We start from the raw sequence: 27,074 nt of genomic DNA on the forward strand, positions 1-27,074 counted from the left end.
TCAAATACGTATCACATCCCTACTATGTGTCCAGGCATCAACAACAATGGAGAGAATGTCACAATTCATGAGAAAGCATTTTGGGGGACAAAAGTGGTCATTAACAGAGACTATGCATTTCCTTTCACTGGGAGGCTCAGGGATTGAGTGGACAACACTCCATGTTGGCCATTTAGATACTGACTCTCCTAAATGTAGGAGACTAGACCGTATAATTTCTTTAGTTCTTGAAAAGCCCAGTGGTACAAAAAAAGTGAACATTGATTTGCAGCATGTCCTTAATTTCCTTAAAGATAAGTGTTTTCTAATTCCTTGTGAGATTTCAAAGCTCCCCAAAACTATTACAACCCCAAAATAAGTTAATGAAAATAAAAACAATAAACCATAGCCTCATTAGGGAACAGAGAGGAGCTTGGTAAAGATGCTAGAATAGTGGGGTTTATAAAATATTACTGTGGTCGACACTATGCAATTTCCAGTTCTAAGAAATGATGATTTGGTAGCTTTTTAAAACCCAAGTATCAGGTTTTGATTGTGTTTATAAGCACAGGTTAAATCATATGTCAAAATGTGGATCTAAAAAATGCATCTTACCTCTCTCTGTACTCTAGCATCACAATAAGATGATTGGATAAGGAAGTGAAAGGAAGGTGCCAGTCAGACCTGTCGCTGTCTCCCTTTAAGTTATCCAAGGGCCTTCAACGTTTTCTATATAAAAGAGGGTTCCGGCTATATAAACATAAATCACATTTCTTGGGCTTACCAGTTTAATATGTTCACGCTTCTGGTATTTTTCACTATAATACTGTTCTTGTCGAAGATTAAGCAGCTGCTGTTGTTGCTTGTCCTTCAAGTCTATTAACTTTTGGGTCATTTCAGCATCCAGCGCAGCAAGATCTTGCTCAATCGTTGATGAACCGTGGTCAGGGCTGCTGGGTTCTGATCTGCAGAGACACAGAGCTTGACTCAAAACCCATGCAGGTGATAGCAAGATGAGGGGGAAGGTGGCTCACCAGAGTTCCTCCTGGAGAAAGAGCTGTGTTTGGAAATCAGTGTTCCGATAAGCCACTTAAGGTACAGGTTGATATCCTGAGGACAAGCTTAGCAGCAGAGGGTTCCAAAACACAGAAAATGGAAGAAATGTGTGCTGCTCCAGAAAGACGTAGAAACAGAAAAAAAGGGCGGAAAGCTGGGGGCCCTGGCAATGGTGGTGGAGCGATGGATAACCCCCTTTGGGGAAAACAGTGCTTATGAAGGATTTTTAAGTCTTTTGTCTCTGTGTAATGTAATTCTTTGCTGCATTTCTCCTATAACAACTTCAGCAGATGCTACGTTGACTAGATTTGACAGTGCATCTGGGTGACGTGGGTTGAAAACAGAGTTTGTGCAGACACCGTGGGCCGGTAACCTTCCCAGCCGACATGTTCTGTTTCTGACATCTTTTAATAGCAAGAATATGTCATTAAAATAAGTTTTTTAGGTGTGCTGTACCAAGTTCATTGATCTCTCTACCCAAATGGCACTTTCCCCAAAATGCTTAGGTTACAAGAGAAAGGAAGACGTATTAGATCATTCTAAAATATTTACTGAAGCTTCTCTGTGCTCAGTGACTTTCTTCGAGTTATTCATAGTCAGAGAGTTACATAGATATCAGAAGTTTAGGACTAATGTTGAAGTAAATCAAAGCAATTCTCAATAACTTACTGTGTCAAAACATATGGTGTGGTTCCTTCAAAGTTTGCGCTCTTCTTTCTTATAGGACACAATAGGAAAAAGGCAGTGTTGGGAACAGGGTACAAAAGCAGAGCTGCTCTTTTTGTTTATATGGAGACCTCTGCAGAAAGAAAACTAAACCACCTAAGATATCCAGCACATCAAATTGTGCCCCTATGTTTGTAACTTGCTGTCAAGTGGAACAGGTACAAGTTTCTTAGACTTCAGCTGGCACAATTCCTACTGCTTTCCCTTTGAATTCGGCCAGCATCAATGGTGCCACATGGGCAGGCAGTTGGTTGAAGCTGGTGTTAGGATCCTGTTTTGTCAAATAAGGGAGGCAGACTTCTCTCAAAAGTCTCTATTTGCATTTTTTATGTGTAATGCCAAATGAGAATGGGAACTCTGCCAGGCTCATGGATCCTGATACACGAGAATTGCATGGCAACGTTGAGGTGGCCTCCCATCCTGGCATGAACAAGTTTATTTGTCAGCATCAGAATGGAGGATTATTGGTGAGATGAGCACCATCCTGGTATGAACGTGAAACACATGCATCATCTTTTGTAGCAGGAAGTGAGTGTAGCCAGAACAATCAGCCACAACCACCAACAACCGCTCTAGTTGTTGACCCCCCGACATGTGCCAGCCACTCTGCCTCACCTTCGGCTTCCACAACAACCCGCCAGTAGGTATGACCATTTCCAGTTAACACTTGGGTAAACTGGGGCTCACTGAGACAGTCTGCCTCAGGGCACAATATAGGAGCAGGGGCAACAGTGAAGCTTGACTGAGGGCAGACATCTAGAGCAAGGTGCACTCTCAGAACCATCGCACGCCAGTGTGGGAACAGAAACTATCCTTGAATGATCTGCTCTTCACCTGACATGGAAAGCTCAGTTGAGACGATGGATATTTGAATAAGAAACTAACAAACATTTTGTCCATGTGTTACTCTGAGGTGTTTTCAGGATTTTAAGGTGTACCAAGGGGGAATGGGAGATGGACAGACATAGTCAGACCTCAACGGCTCTGCCTCTTGAAGGATAGTTTCTCCTGATGTGTCTTTTGATACTAGATGCTTAGAGAATTTTGTTTGTTTGTTGAGGAAAAGTACAAATAAATAACCAAGGGAGCAATGTTTTTGCATCTTCTGTAAAAACAGAGTTGAAAACATCCTCTGTTGCCTAATGTTGCCTGTATAAGATTCATGAGATGAATTCTTTTATAATTTAATACTGGGAAAATCTTTGTCTCTCTTGGAAAAGAAAGCAAGTTTCCTTTAATCAGATAATGAGACTTCTCTAACCCATATTTCCTTTTCTCAGAAGCTAAGAGCTAAAAATTAGTGTTCAAGGATGGAAATTACATTAACTGGTTGGTGCTGTCCAGTAGAAATATAATGTATTTGATCTTTTTCTACATACATGACTTAAAATTTTTAGTAACTTCTTTAGAAAGTAAACAATAAGTGAGTGAAATTATTTTTAATAATATATTTTATATAACCCAATACACCCAAAATATTATCATTTCAACATGTAATTAAAATAAAATCAAGGCAAGTCCATATAAAAATATGAGCTATTTATATCTATCTATCTATCTATATATATATATATTTTAAATGAAGTCTTCAAAATTGGGTATGTATTTTATACTTACAGCACATTTCAATTTTTACAAGCCACTTTCCAAGGGCTCAACAGCCACATGTAGCTAGTGACTCCCGTATTGGACAGCAGGTCCAAATAACTGGTAGCCACTCAGTCTGTGTGTATGTATGTGTGCGTGTTGTTTTTCTTTTTCTATTTTTGTAGGATTTTGACACATGTCTTCTATTACAAGTTCTATTACAATAAAAGTATTACCAATACTCTATTGGAAGTTGCATGATATGACTTATAAGTAAATAAATATGTGAATAAACAAACAACTACATACATATCACTAAAATAGAAACTTAGGAGAAGTTTGAGACCAAGCTTTACTGGAATTGTTTGTGTAACTATGGGTAAATGTTAATGCCTTTAGCTTTCAGCTTCTTCTTTGAAGAAGTGATAAAAGCTGACCTACATGGCTTCTAAGGCTGCTCCAGCTCTGAAAAATGACACTTGAGTTGATTTTTTAAATCCAAGTGTTGGCTTCTGAATATGCTTTTAAGTTAAGCACATGTTAAATCCTGTGTCACAATATGGATCTAAAAAGTGCACGTTACCTCTCTCTATCACCTGGCATCAAAATAATCCTACTCATTAAAGAAGTGAAAGGAAGAATACAGTATAGCCTGTCTGACTCTGTCACCGACAGGTAGCTTACATGCTCACGTAATTTTCTGCATGACAGTGTCAGCTACTTATGGGTAATAATTGTGTAGGTCACGTTTACTGCTGTGCCCCCTGGGCATACAGTAGGCACTCAGTAAATACTGGTTGAATGAATGTGTAAGAGATGCTTCTCCCCTTCAAGTCTGGGTATATGGAGCTATGGGGAACCCCTAGGTCCAAACACAAGGGTTACCTGGTACAGGGCTCTGCGGGTTTAGATGGGGCAGCAAAGGATAGTTGAGACTTCGCTTTTCTGTTAGGCAAGTTGCCTCTTCAACGAGGTTCTAGGTACATGGAAAAACTTCATGCCCACCAAGTTGGCAGCTGAGAAATGGGAAGTCAGCCAATTGGTATTAGGCTCATAGGCTAGAACTCAAGGGTAGGACTTCCTTCATATCTATTCTGAGAATTTGGTCAAATAAAAAAATTCAGTCCACAGGCAAAACTGAACTGAGGTGACACAAGAGCTATAGAGAATGGAGGGAGTTGGGTGGCTTTCCTTCTTGCAGTGGTATGAGTCCAAAATATGGTACAAAACCTCAAAATCCATGTAAATGACTCTTCCTTCATTTCATAAAACAAACAAACATTGCACATTCAACTTACTTTTTCTTACTGTCCTTTTTGGCTGTCTTTTCCAAAGCTGCCCTCCTCCTCAAGTAGTCATTCTGGATTTCATTATATTTTGTAGTGTGTTCTTTGATAAGGTCAGTGGTTTTCTTGTGGTGTCTCTTAATCAGGTCTTTCATTTCTTTGTAGTGCTTCTTTTGAAGTTTCACAAATGCTTTTTGTTGCTTTAGCTCTTCAATAGTCTGGGCTTCCACTTCTGCAACAAATGAGTATAAGAGCTCACAGTCACAGAAGGACCGGAAGCACAGGCGCAAAGGGGAGCCCAACCTGCTTACTGAGCGATTTTGTCTGATCCTAGCCACCTGGAGCCGAAGGGCAGAGCTTCCATGTCAAACATACCTGGGTTCCCGTCTCACTCCATCACTTGCTTACTTTGTGACTATGTTACCAAATTTCTCAAAGACCCAATTTCTTCACTCATAACTTGATAAAAAGTTTGAATTCCCTAGAAACAGAGCCTCAGAGAGGGATTTGGGTGCATGTGACTTACTGATGGGGGGAGGGGGCTCTCAGGAGGAAGGGAGTGAGGGCAGCAGACAGGGAAGGAGAAGTAGCTAAGCAAAGATGTAGTCTTAGCGGGAGTCTGGCTTCTGCCTGATTCCACAGGGAGATCTGGAGTGTGATTGTACCAGAGTCAGCCTCCCCTCAGGGCAAGAAGGTCAGCATTTTGCTTATCTGGGAGTGGGGAGTAGGCACAGCCTACTGGAGAGGGGGCTTCCCTCTGCCTGAGGGCCGACTTTCAAGAGCAGGAGAAGCTATGAGCTGTTAGCAGCCAACACTCAGCACAGCTGGGAGGTGGGTGCACCAGCTGGTGAAGGGATTTGGGTGGGGCACCAACAGCATCTGCCTTAAGGATCACAGTACTTCCCTGCGTTTTAGAGTTGTTATGATGATGAAATAAAAGAATCCCTGCAGAGTATTTAGCACAGTTTCTGGCTGTGTACCTGTCAATGCGTAACAAATGATTGTACAGGTTCTACAGGACCAACTCTAAGAGGCACTATTCACAGTATAGACATCACAAGTTTGTGTTACTATTATTATCAAAGTGTTCAAGTATAAAGCAGGAAAGTGAAGGAAAGTCCCCTAATGTGATTTCCCAAAGGTACCACAAGGGTTAGTGGCAGCTTACATTACTACATGTTTTATCCAATGATGGGAAAACATTTAATGTGACAGAATTTGACCTTAAAATCTTCTGTATTTTATTGACATATTTCATCACTTCTAGAAAATCCATTTTAAAAATATCTTAACATTTCTGAAATTAAGATGCATCTTATACTCAATGGAGTATAATAGCATGTCAGTGTTTTTCTTTCTTAGCCATCCATGAATAGTGGGGTGCCTTAAAATTGATGGTGTCTTAACTGCAATGAATTATCATCTATTTGAACCTAGATCAAGTCATAGCTCACATGTTTCCATGTTTTGATTTGAACTTTTTGCTTCTGGGAACAAAAATACGTTACAATAAATATTTAGAACGGTCAAGAGACTTAGAAATAATATATGCTGTGAATAATAACAACAGACCTGAATAGAAAATGAGGTATCTAGTGGATAAACGTTGAAATCAGGATAATAATTTATGTTCCTAATGCTGAAGTCTTTAAGCAATTGAAATATGCTTCCCTTTTTTATAATGTATCTATTCTCCTTACTTTCTATTCCTTTTGATAAAGAGGCCAGGGAGAAAATCAGGTACATTTCTTTAATGGTATCCCTCAGGCCCAAATGGACTCATTATGGTTGCATAATAAATTATTATATTAAGAATTTGTAATCCTAAGGAATTGCTGCATTTTTGGTGACAGATTCAATCCTACTTCTTTAAAAATGGTGTGCAACAATCAGCTATGGCCAATTTTGCTACTAGGTTCAAGATGTTCCAATTTATGATTTAAAAAAAATCCAGAGAAATTACAATTTTTTTAAAAAGCATATTGATGAAAGGCTACTCTTTGAATATGCTCTTAAGCATAAAGGGTATCCATTTATATAAAAAACAAATATCACTCATAAACAAGCCATCCAGAGATAATCACTGCTCATGTACTAGTGCAGACCCATTGCCTTTTGTCTATGCATTTATTTGTTTTTAAATAACATTAGAATCATGCTCTTTTTACATTTCTGTCTCTTGTTTTCTGTGTTAATCTTGTATTGCTCTCCATGGAGCTAAATCTTTAAAAACATGTGTTTTTTCAATTCACTCTTCAAGCAATTTTTCTACGCATATTTTATGTATTAATTTGGTGAAATATAAATATATGCATAAGAGTACATAAATCATAAATGTAAAGAAAGCCCTATAAATTTTCACAAAGTGGGCATGCTTCAACAACCATCACTCAGAACAAAATTGGAATATTATCAGCATCCCAGAGGCCCGCTTTTTGGTTCCTAACCCTGACCAAGTATAATCCAAATCTGTTTTGAACAACATAAATTAGTTTTGCCGGTTTTTGAACTTTATGTAGATGCAATCATAAAGAATGTGCGCTTTTGTGCCTGGCTTCTCTTCTTCAACATTATCCATGTTGTGTGTGATTGCAGTTTATTTATTCCTAGAGCTGCACCCAATTTCAGTCTGTGGCTTTACCACAATTTATTGATCCACCCTACCCTTTATGGGCATTGGGTTGCTTACAGTTTGGGGCTCGTACCAATAGCACTGGTTTTGGTAAACGTGTGTATACTTCTGTTGCGTATGGGCCAAGTATTGTAAACATTTTTCAGACTCTACTATGTCCTGCTAATTGCCAATTTTAGTCCCATAGTTTATGGAACTAACCAAATATGAAATACGTGTATATCCAAAATGTATCACAGTTCCCAAACACTGTGTATTCTATAGTCACAAATGAATCATATTCTGCATTTCTAAACTCTGGTTTATTGTCATCACTTTGGGAAGGCATGCATTTGTGTTCACTGCATCACATTTCCGGTATGAAACTATTCTTGGATTCTAAAAGAGGGTACCTTGTGAGATTCTGTTATTTTTATACCAGTAGGATCCTATCTGCCAAGTACGGTTACTTCTCTGCGATTACATCACGTGATGTGGCCTCGGCTTGGGCTGTATAGCTGTAGGTATTTTTAGAGAAAAGTATTAATGATGTTCTTTTTCAGAGATGAATGGAGGTCTCCTTTCCTCTATACTTACACTCTATACTAATATTCAGCTGCCAAATTTCGTTGGGAGTGGTGGTGGGGGGTGGTATTTACCTGTTAAAACGCTTTGAATAAGATCTTCTGTTTTGGCAGGTGCCTTTACAGAACCTGAAATAAAAAGATAAAATCAATAGCCTGTTTTAACTTTTTCAATTTTGTTCTTCCTGTGAAACAACAATTTTTGGCCCTTGAGCCCACATCTCTTTATGGAGAAATGACAAATTTAGGGAGAAAATTATTCAAAATATATCCTAAGAAATGTTTTCATTCTGTTACTTTGAGGCAAATATAATTAAATGCAAACCTACATGCTTCATTTGTAGAAAAAAATATATTCCTTTACTTTGAATAAAAAAAATTCAGTTTAGGAAATGCTAGCGCCACCTTCTGGCAAAATGAGGGATGGCATATGGTCTTTTAAAAATAAATGCTGACCAGTCGGCAGTAATGATTGCTGCTGCATAACTTCCATCTAATCATGAGAAAACATCAGACCAACCCAAACTGAGGGAAATTTACAGAATAACTGACCGGTACTCTTCAAAAGTGTCAAGGTCATGAAAGACAGGACAGATCGAAGGACTGTTCAAATTAAAGGAAAATGACAATTAAATATAGTGTGGGATCCTGAGCTGGAACCTGGAACAATAAAAGGACATTAGTGGAAAGCAGATGAAGCTCAAATAAGGTCTGTGGTTCAGTTCAGGGTATTGTGCCAGCGTTAATTTCCTGGTCTGACAATTGCACCATGATTCTGACAGATTTTAACACTAGGGAAGGGGAAACCATTTTTGCAATGTATCCTGTGCCATTTAAAAATAATTCTGTAAGTCAAATTATTTCAAAACTTCAAGTTAAAAAAGCCAAATGCTAAAAGTCTAAATTCTCTGTTATTCTCAAAACACAAGACTATATTTACTCACATATTTAAATGATTTATTTATATTCCAGAAGCACTCAAAATGTTTGTATTTGGTATATAAAATCTTCATTTGAAAATATCACTTTTTGTTTATAGTCAAGTCATCTTACTATTACTGATCTCAACAACCTTCTTAAAAGCACAGGCCCCGGTCACATCTGATACAAATTTAATACGATTTTTTCTTTTCAAAATTTCATTCTCCCCCATGAGAAATACCCCTCCCCTCCCAAATAAAAGGTCTAGATTTTATCCCTGCCATGCACTTGGCATGAGGAACGGAGGAGACATGAAGCCATTCTTTCATGGAAGGGAATTCTTTTCCCTTTTATTTACTATATTAACCGATTCAACAAGAAGTTATTAAGCGCATGCTATTCCTCAGCTCTTTGCAAAGGACACATAAAATTGAAGGCTAACCCAGCAACGTTACCACAGAATGTGTATATGAGAGAGAGATAATGGCCTAAACCACTCTTAGATTTAATGTCAGAGTTAGCTATATAGAACTCAAAGGAATTTACTAAAAAGTGAGACATTAGTGTAGCTTTGGTAGGAGCCTGGAAGATAAAATCAAGAATTTTAGGATCAGAGAGAACTGTGCCAGTCCTGACTTCACGCCTCACTAGCTATGTGGCCTTCAAGAAGTACTTTGTCATCTCAAAACTGCAGTTTATTCTTCTGCACAATGGGGACAATAAGAGAATCTACCCTCACAGGCAGATGCTATTACAAGAGTTAAATGTGATAATCAATATGAAGGGTTTAGCACATGGTAGACACTCAAGATTATTGAAAAAGTAAGTTGGAGAAAAACAAAAAGAAATTGTTACACAGACTTAACTTAGTGAGGTAGAACTAAGAATGTGCTTCTAAAGCATAGCTACTTAAAAGAAACGTTTGAACAACTCTTCACACACCCTGCCAGCAGATACATCATAATCCTGGGAGATGTTTTCTTGTGGCTTCATAAGTCATCAGCAGAGCCAGGTGAGCACTTACGTGTCTCTCCTGGCATTCATTCGTTCATTCATTCATTCATTCATTCATTCATTCATCACACCTTTCTGGAGCCCTCCTAAGTCCATGCCCCTTTGCTCACGTGATGCTTTAACTAACTGAGTCATGCTACCTCCTTCAGTGGCACGAATAAACTGGAGTCCCTTAGTCATGTTATACAGCTGTCTCTTCAGAATGTTTACCTGGAGCAGGTTGGCTGTGGAGAGCCTGGGAGGGTGGTTTGGGTGCCAGGGATGTAGTGGGATTCACTCCGTTTTCTGCTGGAGTCGTTCTGGCTTCACTCGGAGCCTCCAACGGTGTCTCTCCAGGGTCAGCCTAAAAATCACAAACATCCTTTCATTTTCCACATTTCTTGCTGTTCTTTTATTACCTTCCTAAACCAATAAGGCTACATTTAATAGCACTTTCACAACACATTTGGAGTCTGAAATATCAAATTTGAAACTGTCTGGAAAGCACTGTAAAAACAGCATGTTGTTGAACCATGATTGTGGTTGAGCCATGACTGTGATAGGCTAATTGTAGGAAAGGCCCAATTTTTATGCCTTCTTATGTCCACACCCATAGGTAGAGCCTTCCACTCTGACTTTGAACCTGACCATGTGATTGGCTTTGGTCAAGTGAGAACGTAGCAAACTTGATGCAAGCAGGGGATTGAAATGCCATTTGTGAATTTTTCCTTTCTCAGACTGCTAAAGCAATGGAGGCCGAGAGACCACGCGGAGGAGAGTTGCGTCATCGAGGCAAGAATATCCTAGACCAGCCAGCCCCAGCTAACCTCTTGCACATGAGTGAGCCCCAGCTAGGATGGGCTGAGCACGGTCCCAACGAACAGAACTGCCTGGGTGACCCAATGACTCCTGAAAAATGATAAGCAGTTGGTGTTGTAAGCCACTAAATTTGGGCATTGTTTGTTATGCAACAGTAGCTAATTGACATGGTGGTCACTAGCACAGTTCTTGGAGCCAGACTTGCCTGGGTCTGTGTAATGGCCCTGCCATTTATTCACAGTGTGATATTGGGCAAGTCACTTAACTCTGTGTACCTCAGTTTCCTCCTCTTTACAGATGATGATATGTATGTACTGGGGATCATAATATCGATAAAGGTTGTTTAGAGGATCAAAGAAGTTAATATTCATAAAGATCTTAGAATAGTTCCAGGCACGGAGTAAATATGTGTGCTAAATAATTAAATAAAGCATTGAAGCTTGCACACATTACCAATGAATAATAATAAAAGCATTGAAACGTATGAGATCTCTATTCCATCCTCTCCAGCAACTAGTCCATTGTGCCTTGTGCAGAGTAAACATTTAATAAATGTTTGTCGGATGAATGCTGATCTTTATAAAATGATTGCCACAGTAATTGCATGCCATTTCAATGATGCTTTTCAATGCTCTAAATGCTCGGCAACCCTTTCTTAGTATTGCCTTCTGGGCCCATGGCGGATTTTACTGACAGTGACGCTCTGCCAATGTTCTACTTTGTAGTACATTGAAAATACGTGTATATATTAGGAAACAGCCAGAAGTCATTGGGAGCCCAACATTGTGATGTTTTGTCATTTAATTACAGATAGCTGATAGTCATATGATAACATGTTTATAAAAAGTAAGATGACAGTGGAAATAATGACACTGATTGTCACAAGTAGCTTTCAGTCTGCCCCCAAACCATCTTTAAAACATGAGTTCCAAAACCGCTTCGTGTGATGGCAGAACTGAGTTTAACTCCACACATAACCCTTGTTTGTCTACCAGGGCCTGTCCAGTGCTGGTGGCACTGAGGGGGAAGCAATGAGCCCTCGGGCCAGCGGTGAGAAATCAAGTGGGGGAGGCGGGAACCTAAACCGGTAACCTGGGCAACTGGAGACCTCACTATGTAGAATTATGTCTTTTGCAAAATGGCTGCTTTGGGTGGATAAGTTCTGGTGTCTTCATGTTATTTAGTTACATCCATCAAGGAAATTCTCCCTAGAATGACTATGCCACGGGGTGAAATTGCATATTTTTTGTTTAGCAAGAAATTGCAAACTGGAGGCTTAGGGTCCAAATGGAGTGCATGGCTCACTCCACGTTGCCAAGTTTTTAAATCCAGAAGATTTAAAAAAAAAAGGATTTGTTGCTTCTCTTGAAAAACCAGATAGTGCAACATGGCTTGCATTCCTATTTGGGCTAGAACTGAGGGGTTTCAGCCATTTTTGGACTGTTCTTCTCTACTCATTAAGCTCTCCCTGCATCCCCCTGGTAGACATTGAGGTTTGTGGGAGACACTTGAGAAACATATCATATGTTTGGCCACAAGGTTCATAAAGAAAGTGCATTTACACTGCACAGGAGGGATTAAAATAAAGGGAATGTTAGAGCATTAGATTATTAGGGAAGTTATCCACTGGGGCGGGTCCCCTGACTTAAATACTGTGAAGCTTCCCAGACTCCCAGTTGAAGGGGGTGCCTGAGGGCGCCAAACTCAGCTGCTTTGGAAACAGGGGAGGAAGGTGCCTCTGTTCCATGGGCATGTGACCTTCCCCATTTATATCCAGGCATGTTTCTGGAACCGTGTGGGAAATGAACCAGATTCTTTCCAATGGGACAACTGGCTGAAATTAGCCCTCTGGAGAAGGATAAGAGGAAAATAAAATTGTGGGGCCAGCCGAGTGGCGCATTGGTTAAGAGCTGGCTTGGGACGCCAGAGGGCCCCAGTTCGGATCCCACATATGAGGGCCAGTGACACTGCCCTCCACAGCTAAGATGCTGAACAACAGCTCAACCCGGAGCTGGGCTGCCATGAGTCGCCGGCGATGGTGTAGGCTGCAGCCCCTGTGGCAGTGGGTTGCCATGGGCTACCGTGTGTAGCCAGCAGCCAGCGTGAGCGGCCAGCAGCTGCAGTGAGTGGCCGTCCAGAGCTGACGACTGATCTGCCTCACCCGGGAAGAGCGCAATGATGGTGCCAACTTGGGCCAGTGAAGCAATGTCCTCCACAACTAGACTGAAGAACAAAACGACAGCAAGTTGTCTGTTCCCTTTCCCCCAATTCCCCAGCTCTGTTCCCATCCCCCCAATTTCCCAATTAAAAAAAAATCTTTAAAAAAATAAATAAAAAGGGGGCAGCTCTCACTCAGTTTCAACCTATTATTGCCCAGGCTTCGAGGAAAGCTGGAAAACTGAGATTTTGCATGAGATTTCTCATTTTAAAATCACTGAGAGGCCAAACAAAGCACAGCTTCAGGCTGCATTTGGCCCAGGGGCTGCCCATCTGTACCCTCTGCATGGAGGAGCAGAATTTGCCTGGGAATTCTGGGATTGTGTCAGGTAAGCGATGCACTCATAGCAACGCTGAAGGGAGAGGGGTGTGCTGGGAAGGCAGCTGGGCTGCAGCCCACTGTTCCCCTCCTCCTCACCCAGAAGCTGAACAAAGGCGGAGAGAAAGGGTGGGTAAGGAGGACATTGGATGCTGGGCTAAGGAATTTGGGCTTCCTTTGTGTGTAGTTTGACACTTGTCAGGGGCCTCTTACGATTTTTTTGGAAACAAATGTTATTGATTAGTTTAGTGAGAATCCATACTGGCAAATATAGCAGACTGATGTTTAAAATGCTTTGCTAACTAAGGGCAGCACGTACAGATTTTAATTGACATATCCCTCGTGGAGACAGCCAATAGAAGCAGCTGTAGATAACTGTGTGCCAGAGACTTCCATGCACCAGCTTTGTCACAACCAGTCAGGACAGGCAGCACTCTTAACTCCACTGCAAAGCAAAGAACTTGGAGGCATTACTAAAGGTCTTTACCAGCGTTAGTAAAGGTCTTTACCAAAGACTCGATTAAAAGTCATGTAACTTACTAGAGGCCACACAAGAGCAGGATTGGTGTTTGAATATGTGTTATAGTCTAAAGTCTGAATTTTTCTACTGCACTAGTTCACTCTGTATTCTATGATAACAGCAACTTCAGGAACCGCAAGAGTAACTTCATTTGCTGCGGAGATACAGAGATGTATAAATGTAAACACCATTCTCAAAGAGCTCACGCCGCCGTTGCACTAAAAAGGCAGTCACGTATAAAAAGTTAAGTGAGTTACATAAAATAGTGAAATACAAGAGCTGAAAAACAAAAAGCACTTACAGTAACACAATACTATAATAAATTTTTTTATATCATCAATGAAATGCTGAATAATTCCCATACCACGGATACGTAAGCTGAAATGCAAAAACAAAATTCCTGGCCCCACTCAAAAGAACCAGCAGAAGTCAATACTTGTGATTTCATTCCTCCCTAGCTTTCTCCCAAATATCCTTTTTTAGGAGTTTGAATAAAATAAGCATGATTTCATATTAAACTGGAAATTATGATAGAAACCAAAGAACTAGAAATGTCAGTTTTCTAAATTTAATGGAGACTCTTAGGATGCAATTAAACACATTTTAAGGAAAGAAAGTTCAGAAGGTAGTAGTTTAGCTACGCTAGATTTTGCTTAGCTTGAGAGAAAAATGTGCAGCATGAACAGTAGCAAACGCCGGTCCCTGCCCTCTAGTGGCCAAATGAAAGCATTACAATATTCTTTCCTTGAAAACATGGAAAAGTGGACTTTTTAAAGCCAAAATTTTATAGAAAATAATACTTATACCCTTTCTATTTGAAATTAACAATAAATTTAATTTTAAAAGAAATCAATCAATAAAAATGAACAGAAGTGCTTTTAAAATATATTACAAGTGGATCAGTAAAAGGGTAACTGGAAAGTCCATTTTCACGAATTTTACAGAAAGAGGAGATGCTGTTTGATGTGCTAATTGAAAATATTTCCATATTGGGCATTGATAATTTGGATCTAATGATCAAGCAATAGAAAACTAGAATTTGGGGGATTTAGTTGAGTGGTTACTACGGTAAGTAAAGGGTCTTCTAAGTCCCCAATGTGGGAAGTGTTGGGTCATGCTGTCCTTGCTTGAGTCATCTAAACAGTGCAGCCCCTTCCATGTAGTGGTCAGGAATGACAGCATCTTGATTTGGGCACCAGGTGGGTAAGCGGCAAGGCATCAGTGTTTCCAGAATATAAGGGTGAGGCCCATAATTCATCATGCAGAAACCCAGCCCACTTAGGATAAACGTGGGCAGTGAGCATGGCTCTGTCAGAGCTAGTCTTTCCCTCAAACACATGTACAATTTGTACCTGAAGTTTCTATTAGCTCAATGAAACAAGATAATGTATCTGCCCCAAATTTCAAAGACCTTCAGATCATTTCTTAAAACTGTATTGTGAGGTATGCATTCTGAAGTCTTTCAGAATGAAATATACTAATATTTGCAACGTATTTTGAAATGCGTCAAAAAATAAGATGGAATACTATGGATGGAGGGATGGATACATGGATATATATGTGCTAAAGCAAATACATCAAAATTTTAATTGTGGAACCCAGGGGATTGATATTTGGGTGTTCATGGTATAATTCTTTCAATGTTTGTGTATGTTTTAACATTTTCATAATAAAATGTGGCAAAACTCCTATATTTTGAAGTCTGCCAGTTATGATTTACAAGCAAAATACAGCTTTAAGGAGATGAATAAATTCATTTGTTGTCTTCATCTTTTAAAGCTTCTTGATTAACATTTACCAAGTAAAATGATTTCGGCTTTTATTGCAATTAATATGGATGTGCGTGAAGTTTTATGTCAGCCACTTCCTTCAGACTGTAAAGTTCATGAGACATCTGATTTTTCTCATAATTACATATACATATAGTGCCCAGCATGGTAACTGACATATAGTTGTGTTAAAAAAAGATTGAAAAAAAACATTTATTGAATGAGTGAATGAATGAATGAATGTATCCATATTTTGTCTCCTGCTTATGTATAATCAATAGATGTATTATTAATCACAAAATCCTATAACCAAAGAATCACCTAAATATTATGCTAAAGTAAGAAAAAAATTTTTGAATGAATAAATCAATGAAAAGAATAAATATGCTACTGTTTCTATTGCCTGTAGTTAGAGAATCTGATTTGACTCATAATTGCAGTGGTTTATTTAGGAAGAGATTAAAGGATGAAAGGACATAGCTCTGCTGACTATTCTGCATATATGTTAACATGCGTTACTGTTCCTACCAACGGTAATGTATTAGACATATTTTGATACACTCTCCAAAGGGCTCAACAGAAATAAACTCTTCGTAGTTAGGCAGAAATCATGGATTCCCCTTTGAAAGAGAAGATAGGCCATCCACCTTTCCATTCATTCATCTGTGAGAATGTATATTTCAAATTAATGAAGACAAATCATTTGGCAAGAGCTGTGGCCATTGACTCACAGAGCAGATTCTGGACAATTCCCAGAGAAGAGCGTTTGTCCTGGAGCCCTTCCCAGGCTCCTGTGATTAAGCTGACATTTGAAAGTGGATGGAATTAATGGCTTTCATCTAGGGAGAGCCACACACTTGGGAGAAACTGATGCAGGGCTCCAAAGCAACGGTTCTCCATGTGTGGTCCCTGGACCAGCAGTGTCAGCATCACTACTTGCTAGAAATGAAATCATTGGGTCCACCCCAGACCTACTGGATCAGAACCTCTGGGGGTGGGGCCCAGCCATCTGTGCTTTAAGAAGGCATCCAGGTGGTTTCAATACATGCTAAAATCTGAGAGCTTGTTAGAAACGCACAATTTTGTGCCCTGCTCCAGGCCTACTCAATCTGAATCTGCAGTGTAACAAGGTCCCTGGGTCAGTTGTATGCACATTACATCTTGGGAAGCCCTGCTCTAAAGCAGAGTGAAAAACTTTGTCATTAAGAGTCACACTTGTATAATCCCTATGGTATCGGGCATAGCATGGATGACAACATTCAAGTTTCTAGATTCATCACTGTTTTAGACAGATGAACCTGAAGCCACTCATTAGAATCCATTGAAATATATGTTAAAAAGTGCTATGGAGGAGGTTTGTAAAAGCAGGGGAATTGACCCAATCATTGAGTAGTTTCAACTCAAGTGAACATATGATTGCTTAAGAACCCATTTAAAAGATCCCAATTCCTCCGTTTATTGGCATTGATATTAGGCAAGTCACTCGACCATCATAAGCAACCATTCTGTCTTCTAAAAATGGGAACTATATGTTTGTCTTAATTGGGGTCCAGTTTTATCCAGGGCATCCATGAAAGTGCCTTGCAAACTCCAAAGCCATGTAGAAGTGAAAGGGACAGTGTCACTATCTAAAGGGCATCTCCTAAAAAGCAAGCTTTCTCCTCTTACTTTATTGGATGCTTTAAAGTTCAGGGACTGTGAGGAACTACTGTTTCTATAAATTGGCATTTTGCTAAACTATTATTTAAGGAGGAAGATTTTCATTTAAGGAGAATCCACAATGACCAGTAAACCTCGTCTTTGATTTTATCACCAGGTTTTTAAACCATGGATGAAGTATTAAGCTTCTTGTCTTGGAAAAATTAAATGGCACCCAAAGCCTTATTGAGTTAAGTACTGTGACCTTATGAGAACACCACCTTGGATTTTTGCTGTTGGGTTATTTTACTGTTGAGATTCACATCAGACCATAGGAATTTTTTTCCTTTCAAATAATCAAATCCCATTGAAGGTGTCCATGGTGGCATACACTGAATTAGGAAATAAACTCTTTTAGATAAATTTCAGCTCATGTATAAGAACTATGAGTCTGACAACTTAAAAAGTAAGCCACCTGGAATAAATAAATTTTAGTATTGCCAAACAAGTTTTCCTCTTCAACATCACAATGATGTGAAGACCACTCACACACCTGCACTCATGTAATGCACCTGCAGATGACAGAGGGAACTCTTGAGAACAAAAATTTTGGCCTTGAGGGATGAGTAAGGTTTGGAGCCTCAGGTAGAGGCATACCTCGCTTTATTGTGCTTCATACGTGTTGAGTTTTCTTTACAAACTGAAGGCAAGTCTCTCTATCAGCAAAAAGATTATGACCTGCTTTATTGTGATACTTGCTTTGCAGTGGTCTGGAAACGAACTTAAAATCTCACTGAGGTATACCTGTACTCTGTCTTAGACGTAACTTTCCCCTGAGGCTGGAAATGAATGCTTGGTGAACGAATGCAGCCTTTGTAACTTGGAAGGTTTTTTTTTTGTTTTGTTTTTTTAAAGATTTTATTGGGGAATTGGGGAAGGGGAACAGCATTGGGGAATCAGGGGAGGGGAACAGACAAGTGGCAGTCCTTTTGTTCTTCAGTCTAGCTGTGGAAGACACCACTTCACTAGCTCATGTTGGTATTATCATTGCGCTTTTCCCGGGTGAGGCAGTTGGTCGCCGGCCATTGGACGGCCGTTCACGGCAGCTCACAAAAGCTCAAGAAAGCTGACACTGCTGCCGTCCAACCCCACTGCAGCCTACGCCATCACCGACAACTCACAGCAGCCCAGCTCCAGGCTGAGTTGTTGTTCACCATCTTAGCTGTAGAGGGTGCAGTGTCACTGGCCCTTATATGGGATCTGAACAGGGGCCCTGCTGCTCAGAGCTGGCGTCCCAAGCCAACTCTTAACCAACACACCACTCAGTGGGCCTGTAACTTGGAAGTTTTGAGTTGGGGGATATGTATTTTGGTCAGCATCCCTGCACAAACTAATCAAATAGAACCCACATATGCATATATAAACCTAATTTATTTAAGAACAAGTTCTGATACTATCTAGTGATTTAAAGGGAGGAAATCTTGACATTTGATTCAAGAAAAAGTTCAGTTCAAAGGATGGTACTATTGGGTTGTCAGAAAAGTCATGACACATTTTTGCAACAAAAAACATAGAAAAAAATATGTCATGACTTTTCCGACAACTCAATATTTAAGGTAAATGTCTAGTATTCTGGGCTCAGCCATCCAGCTAACCTGTTGTAGAGGACAGAAAGATAAATGAAGGGCTAGTCTTTGTTAAAGGGTACACACCTGGAAAATTAGTTTTGTTACTGAGGTACTTAGTGTGATGTGGTGTAGTGTAGACCCTTGCTACTCCCTGTGTGCTCACGGGACAGCATTACCCCATTATCTGGGGCTTGTTAGAGTTTCTGAGCCTTAGGCCCTACCCAGGTCCACTGAATGAGGATCAGCATCTTGTCATGATGCTCTGGGCTGCACATTAACTTCAGAAGTGTGTTGAATATGAGTTCTAGAGCCACAGTGTTTGGATTTCAATCCCCACTGGGCTCCTTCCCAGTTGTATGGCACCGGTCAAGGATTCAACCTCTTAGTGTCTCACTTTCCTCATTTGTTAACTGGGAAGAATAATAATTAAGACATATGGATAGTTTAAGATGTGTGTTCATACATTAAAGGGCTTAGAAACAGTGCCAGGTACATAGCAAGGACTCAGTAAATATTTGTTAATTGCATTTATTTTTTTTCTCTATTCCTTGATATGCTAATAAGTCATGTTCACACACTGCATTTGGAAATTAATGTTATCAAAGAATTTTGTAACCAATATATTGGATAGTAACTTTTTTCTCTTTACAGGCATATTTTGAAACTAGAAAATAAAAAGTATTACTGATGTCTCATTGGGTAGCTCTATAACCATATTAAAGTATTAGGATTGTGGAACATTTTTTTAAAACTTCAGAACTTTTTATTAAAATATGTATATATACACACACACACACACACACACACATACAAGACATGCTAGTAGGACATACATCAAAAAATTTAACAGCATCTGCAATATTACTAAGGGGCTTTTTTGTTTTTGTTTATTTTATTGTTTTTAAATTTTATATAATCTTTTATTTAGACAAATAGCTATCTTATAAAGCCTTTGTGATTACTCAGATTGGACAACTTTACTAACCCACCACCCTGAATGACAACTTTGAAAGAGATAAAAGGATCCAGCAACTCAAATCTCTATTACGCTTTAACTTGCTGTATATATGATCTAAAATCAATGTCTAGTTTTCAAAGCATGGGGGAATTTCCAACTTTCCTACTTCTTTGGTTTGCAAATTACTCTATGAAGATACCTTATTAGACTATTATTAACACAAAGCTGGGAATATTTTGCAGTCCAATCAAGTCTTTAATTTTTAAATAGGAATGCCCTTTATAACTACCAAGTTAAAAGGATTCTACTAAAAAAGTCTTTGTTGCTAAAATAGTGTCTCCAGTGCCTGCCATGTCCTAGATAGAATTTTCTTCTGAGAAAACCATAGCTCCTTATTTTCAGTGGCCTCATTCAAATAAACTTGCATTACTGTGTGGCAGGATAAAGGGCAGACTGGTGTTCAAGGTGTGAAATGACTTTTCTTTCCTAGTATTACATGGTAAGGACAAATGATTTCTTCCCTGAGTTTCAAAAATGAGGTCGGTTAAGGGTTTAGACATTTCAAAGGAAAAACATGTATTTTCTCTGTTAGATCCTATGGAATCTATGGGATTTAGTGTCTTTAAATTATTTCTCAAACTGAAAATGCCCAAATTGTCTCTAAGTTTAACCAACATTACCCATTTACTGAAAATCCTTTCTGGTCACCATTTTTATAGGAGAAACAAAAATAAAGTTGACCTAAAATTCTACTTCTGCATTTTCAATTTCCATTAGTGTTGCATTCTCCCCAAATAGCTTTTGAATATGTGATGTCTGGTGAAAGATAAAGGCTTTGAAAGGACAGCAATGTGAAGGGATCCCTGCTGTCTCAAAGGTCCTGGGTCTCTCTTTCCTTAGTGAGACATTTTTTGCAATCATTTGAGAAATGGTCTCTCTGAGGCACCATCAGTACAATGTTCCATTATGAGACTTTTTTTTTTTAGCTCAATTGTTGCACTATATAAGCTGAAATTGCTGATGTCTTAAAAAGCAAGTGAGTGCTTACCTTGGGGAACCTGGCTAATGACTAGGTAGAAGTTGATGATATGCAAAGTATTGTTTCTAAATAGTGACAATACATGTCATTTTACTTGAAAATGTTTCCCTTTGAACTTCTATTTCTTAGAAAATAAAAATATGCCCCGTTGATTAAAGAGGTTCCTGTTTTCTAATTAGAGAAAAGTGCTATTAATAGTAATTTATTTATAGCTACATAAATTATCTTTACCTTGAATTGTATTTTATTAAATATGGTAGTAAGCTACAGCAGGTAGAAAAGAGTTTCAGAGCTTCTGGTGGATTTCTAAGGAGAGCCTCTAATTTCATATCAGTGTCTATATGAGCAAAACAAGAACTCATTGAATTCTCTAGTCTTACTTAATCTTTTCAAAGGCTATTGGAAGGAAAAAAGCACTATTATCTCTGAAGAAACACCAGAATTAAAGATGTGACTATTGTCAAATATTTAAATTCCAGTTGCCAAATAAAAAATTCAGAAACAGCACTCATTCTTAAATTTAATCATAAAACCACAGCCGTTTCACATGTTGGGTCCCCTGTAAGTAGACTTGGACATGAGGATTCTTGAATAAATGATTTTTTGAGAGAATGCTCTCAGGAGAAAACTGTAGGGAAGTGAGGGAAGGCAGGGTCAGACAGGGAAAGAAGATAAGCCAAAATGTGCTCTCAGCTGAAGTCTAGCCTCAGCCTGACCCCATGAGGGGCCTGGGAGCATGAATTGCAATACAGAAGTTGCCCACCCAGAACCAAGGGACCTGGGCTGTTATTCTGGATATTTCAGTTGCTGGGCCTGGGCATCATTCCCTTCCATGATTAATCTGCCAGGCATCTCCAGGTAAGGTGGCTCCTATCATCTTGCAGAGTCCCCTCGAGAAGTATGGAGCTGTGAGGCGCTAGCAGCTCACTCCTGCAGCAGCCCTGCAACATCTGGCCAGAGCACCAACAGCATCCGTTTGGATCATGCAAAGACATGTCCTTCTGTGGGCCCTGTACAAGCACTGCTTGCTTAGACTAATTCCTCAAAATTCAAGCAGGGGGCCTAAGTGTTTTTTTTTATCCCCCCCCACCCCGCCTCCCCTCTGTAGACGTTAAGCATAGATGCTAGAGTCACAAAGAACTTTAGAAGTATACTCCTGCTTACCATTAGGCATAATTTTCTAGCAGTGTAAAATTTCCCTATAACCCAATTTATTGCATATCACAAAAAGCAACATTTATGAAACTTTCCAGCCTCACTTGAAATTTCCTCACAGAGGATGATGTATCTATTGGTCCTATGGGATATGATGCCTGCAGCGTAAATAAGAGCCTGGAAAATTCTACTGTTATGTTAAATATTTCCCTTCCCTTCCCTTCCTTTCCTTTCCTCTCACATTCAATTAATTCATCTTGGATAAAAAAAAGTTCTACATAAAAACTAAAGAAATAATCATAGATATGTTCAAAAATGGATTTACATAATGTTCACTAAAGATCTGTTTAAAATGTGAAACACCCCACTTATCCAATAATAGGGGACTGGAAATATAATTTATGGTATAGCTACATGATAGAACATTAAGTCATTAAAAGTCATGTCATAGAAGAATATTAACATGGCAAATATTGGCATTAAATAAAAATTAAAAAGTTAAAACATAGATGGTGACTACTAACTAATTTTATGAAAAAAATTAATAATTGTGCATAAAAAGACTAGCTATATATGCATCCCATATTTACAGTGTTATCTCTGGGTAGCTTGGGTGTTCGAATTACAGGTGATATCTTTGGGGCTTTCTTTTATCATTTTTAGTTTTCAGATGTTCTGTGATAAACCTGGGTTTCTTTTAGAATAAGAAAAAGGCTATTTAATAAATACTATCAACTTAAGTGGACTTGTTATTAGTTATAGTTATCCAAATAATTTTCAAGATTTTTCCCCCATACTGATAATTATCCATATTCCTCTTTTCCTCTGAATTTATCCTCTGAGTATTTAATTAAAATATGAAAATAGCTAATTTCTATCACTATTTTTAATATTAGTGTCATCTCCAATAATTATCAAATTATATTTCACTTTTTAAAAACCAAAGGATCACCAGTCTACACAGAGGCTTTATATTTTTAAATGTCACTTCTAATATTTCTAGACCCTTCCTTAATTATTCTTTGCATTGTGACATGTAATTTAGAATAATATACCAACTATTCTGTGAATGTATATTTTGATACATAAATATTCAATATAATACTAACAGTAAACACTTTATGGCCCATACTACCCACCAGGCATCGTGTTAAGTACTTTATGTGTTGTAAGAAATCACAAAAGCCTTCGAAAACCTTGTACCTTAAATTAAAAGCAATACTAAGTGGCTTGATAATTTTCTTTTTTAAGTGCCTTAATCTCCTTTAATCAATATGACATCATCTAGAAACTGTCACCCGAAACAGCAAGATGCATACTGTTTAATGCAATCACAGAATAAGATACTGGTGGCGGCCACAGAATGCCAGAAGAGAATGAAATATGAAAATTTCAGTCAATCATCTAGATGTTTTATGAGATGGTGCTGAACTCCATCCAATGTTTTCCCAATGTGCTATTTTCTTCTCCTGAGGTGTGAGGTTAATAGGCAAAGCCAGCAACTAGGTATAGAAATCATGCTTAATGCCATACATAAGACTAGAACACCCTCTCACCTCTTTCTTTACTTCTTCTTCATCTTCTAATGTCAAAGCAGCCAACTGCTTAGCTCTCTGCTCCATCAGATTCACATATCGAATTGGATTTGACAAAGCTTCAATCACATCTAAATAGGGAAGATCAAAGATGCTGGAGTTATTGATTATCCACCATCCATCCATCCATCCATCCATCCATCCATCCATCCATCCATCCATCCATCCACCATCCACTCTTCCATCCATCATCCATCTACTCTCCCATCCATTGATTCATCATCCATCTTCCATTCTTCCATCTACCAATATAACTATCCGCTCATCCACCCAACATTTTAGAAATACACAAGAGTCAAGACACTTTACTGAAACCTCAGAAAGAGAGAACTCAAAAGAGGTCAGCTCTGAGGGCCAAACTTGACAGCTCCAAATCAGGATGTCTCAATACTCCAGATTCTTTAGTTTCTTGTTTGAGGGTTCCATCCATTCTAGCAATGGCCCGTGCACTTGTTCTATTTGGCCCAAATGGTGTTTCATAAAAGGAGATATTTCAGATAAAAAGTCTGCTTTCAATGCTGTTAAAAAAACCCCAAAATTTGGCAATACAAGCCTCATTAGCACATGATACTGTCTAGCTGGAGTTAGTGATGGCTGTCATCTTTGGATGGGGCATATGCTCCAAGTTTGCCATAGTCTCCACCACTCCCCAGTATCTTACACTTAGGCCACTTAGCACTATCAGTATTTAAATTTATGATTCCTGGTTGACATCATCATAAGTTAATTCCTCTGAACTTAGGATTCCACACATGAGAAGAATCAGGTTTCTAAAATGGGCTCAAGGCAAATTAATGGCACAGACCTAGACAGACTGCTGTAGTAACAGACAGCATGGGTTAGAAAGCATTGAGCCTGCAAAAATAATACTACCAGTAGATATATATGCTCAATACTTTATTGGGAATTGAACTAAATTAAATTAAAACTTATTTATAAAGACTTGAGCAATTTACCTTCTAAACATATATATAAAATAGAGGTGATTCTGAGGCCAGGGTCTCCTGCCTTTGTTTACATGAAACTATGGATGACCCCGAGATGGAGATAAGCCTTCGGGTTAGGTTGTTTACCTGCATATGTATCTGGGACATAGTCTTTCACCTCTATGTAGACAAAGACAGCTGGCAGCATCAGAGGCTGGTTCCTCTCATTTCTCAGAGAGATGTAGTGATAACCTGGGGGGCGACAATAATACTTTGTGTCACAGATTTTCTTCACATTGTTCATTAGAACACAGGAACATCTACATGATAGAAGTGTTTATTTTAGGTGACGGGATGACAAACAGGTCACTTCTTTCTCATTTTAATCACATGGCTTTGAGTGATAAGGTCTTGTTGTTCTCATCAGATGGGAAAACAATGTTGATTTTGATTTTTTTTTCTTTCTAACCATGTTTTTCTCCACAAAAGAGAATTCAAAGCCATATATCATAGGTTGAATGATTGGCCCAAATTCGTCCCTTGTACCTGATTTCTTGACTTGGGGTTTAGCCATATGTTCTGCTTTGGACAATGGGATGTGAGTGATGTGGTATGAGCAGAGGCTTAAAATGCACTTGCAGCATCAGGCTTGCCCTCATGCATTCCAGCGGGCTGCCATGAGAAGCCCACACTGCGGGCGCCATTGCCTCTGCAGTCTGGGCCCCTGAATGAGCACATCTGGGATAGTTCTAGCCTAGCCCACAGCCTGAAGCACAGTTACACACCTGAGCGCAGCCAAACCCTGCCAACCCACAGACTTGCGAGCACGAAGATAAACACTTGTCAGAAGCCATTGAGTTTTCAGATACTTTGTTACACACAATTATCATGTTAGGGTTGACTGATAAGCCACCACAGCATGTCACAAAAACATGACACTGGCAGAGCTTAGTAGTCTTATCGCCCTTGTTATATAACAAGACACCAAAGCCACAAATAGCTTTCTGAATCATTCTTTAGTAATCATGCAAGACAGGGATGATTTTCTTTATAACTTGATAAAATATTTCTCACCACACTATCCATACCTGGCCGAATTGCTTGTACTGGCAAGATCCGATGACCAATACATTTACCTCCTTCTTCATAAGCTGCTATCCTCAGACAGGCTAGAGAAGGAAGAACCACCTATAAGGCCATTAAGGACACACTGGTTACAAAAAGGAACAACGACAAAAAAGAATTAGAAAGGTATTTTTCAAGCAGGCCCTGCTTTCCTAAATCCGAGTAGAAGCTTCTACTTAGCTAATTGATAAAAAGTTAAGTTGCTGCTCTATAATTGAGATTTTCAAAAGGAAAAGCTTTAACAGAGATACAGCGTCATCTATGTTTTATCACCTTGTCCTAATGAGGAATTGGTTCAAAACACGGACAATTTGTTTTTGACATGAACATTCTCAACCTGGAAATGAGAAAACTTCTATGTTTAAATACAAAGAGTTAGCGGTCGTATCACTATTTGACCATTTACGACTGTATTTTCAAAGCAAATTACTTGTACACTTTCAAAAGCAGAAGTAAAAAGAAAAATAGCTTTCAAGATGAGATTGCTTTATAAATTGGTAAGCTCCCAAATTAGGCAACAAATAATTGCTCGTATTTCCCCCTCAAAGTAAAAGATGTGGAATACATAGTTAAATTCCATGTCACGAGCATGAGACCAACTGTATCCTTAAAAATACTTTTTATCAAGAGCAAACTAATATGTATTGTATATTTTCAATGTGCCAGACATTTTCTAAATGTTTTCAGTATTAAAGAATACTCACAACTCTATGAAGTAGACATTATTATTAAATCCAATTAGCATAGGGTACAGGGACCTTTAATACAGACATTTTCTTTGCAGAAGACCGCCTTTGTAGATATTAGGGTGTTGTATGAAAGCCTACTCTACTTTGTACTGGACTCACTGTCTTTCTTCATGTGATAAGCATGTGCAAAAAAGATTTGCTTTTTAGTGAAGGCAGATAGAAAGCCCAGTTGAATGTAAACAATTTTAATTTTATCGGACAGAACCCAGACAAGCTAGAATGACCAGCTGCCAGTGGTTAGAGATTCTAGGGAATTTAATATATTTTTAAGGAAGTTTGAACTTCCTTTCTCTCAGCTACCATATTATTCCCTACTTCCCACTCTACTTCATTTGAATTACAATGAAAATATACCATTAAGTATATGATGAGAAGATATGAGTTAGATTTATGTATTATTCTAGTCTCCCAAATGAGGTGTATTAGAATTAATTGACTTATAATTCTGAAAATCCAAACAAATGATTCATAGAAATCTTGATTAGTTTTCAAGATAGCTTTGAAAGTGCTATTGCTTTATAAATGTGTAAATCCCCCAAATAAGCAACAAATAATTCTTCTTTTCATTTTTTTCCTTAGTGTAAAACACCTAGAACATGTAGTTAAATCTCTTGCCAAGGACACAAGACCGACCTTTTTGAACACAATGGGTTCTTCTTCCCAGACAGGATTTACAGCATTTCCTTGAGATGTCTTGGTCTTAAATGCTTTCCTCCTTGTGTCCACAGGCAAACCAAACATATCCACTTCCACATAAGTGCCCACTTTCTTATCAGAAAGAAACTGACCTGAAATAATCTAGGAAATAATAAAAAAGGAACTTTTAATAAACGAATATTAATGATAGAAGAAAATACTTTAGGAAAGTACAAAT

At 38.8% G+C, this 27,074-nt stretch overlaps 1 protein-coding gene across 1 annotated transcript in view; it reads right to left on the bottom strand.

The window, feature by feature from the left end:
* PLCB1 (phospholipase C beta 1) overlaps positions 1–27,074 on the bottom strand; it is a 242,186-nt gene that overhangs the window by 101,476 nt on the left and 113,636 nt on the right. The window contains exons 17-24 of the mRNA XM_019635243.1: positions 26,834–26,998; positions 25,415–25,514; positions 24,474–24,578; positions 23,362–23,471; positions 9,975–10,107; positions 7,905–7,958; positions 4,647–4,866; positions 764–944 (exon numbers count right to left, since the gene is read on the bottom strand). Coding sequence (XP_019490788.1) covers positions 764–944; positions 4,647–4,866; positions 7,905–7,958; positions 9,975–10,107; positions 23,362–23,471; positions 24,474–24,578; positions 25,415–25,514; positions 26,834–26,998 — 1,068 coding nt within the window. The remainder of the gene's footprint in view (positions 1–763; positions 945–4,646; positions 4,867–7,904; positions 7,959–9,974; positions 10,108–23,361; positions 23,472–24,473; positions 24,579–25,414; positions 25,515–26,833; positions 26,999–27,074) is intronic.

This window comes from Hipposideros armiger, unplaced genomic scaffold, assembly GCF_001890085.2.
Source record: "Hipposideros armiger isolate ML-2016 unplaced genomic scaffold, ASM189008v1 scaffold_20, whole genome shotgun sequence".
NCBI lineage: Eukaryota > Metazoa > Chordata > Mammalia > Chiroptera > Hipposideridae > Hipposideros > Hipposideros armiger.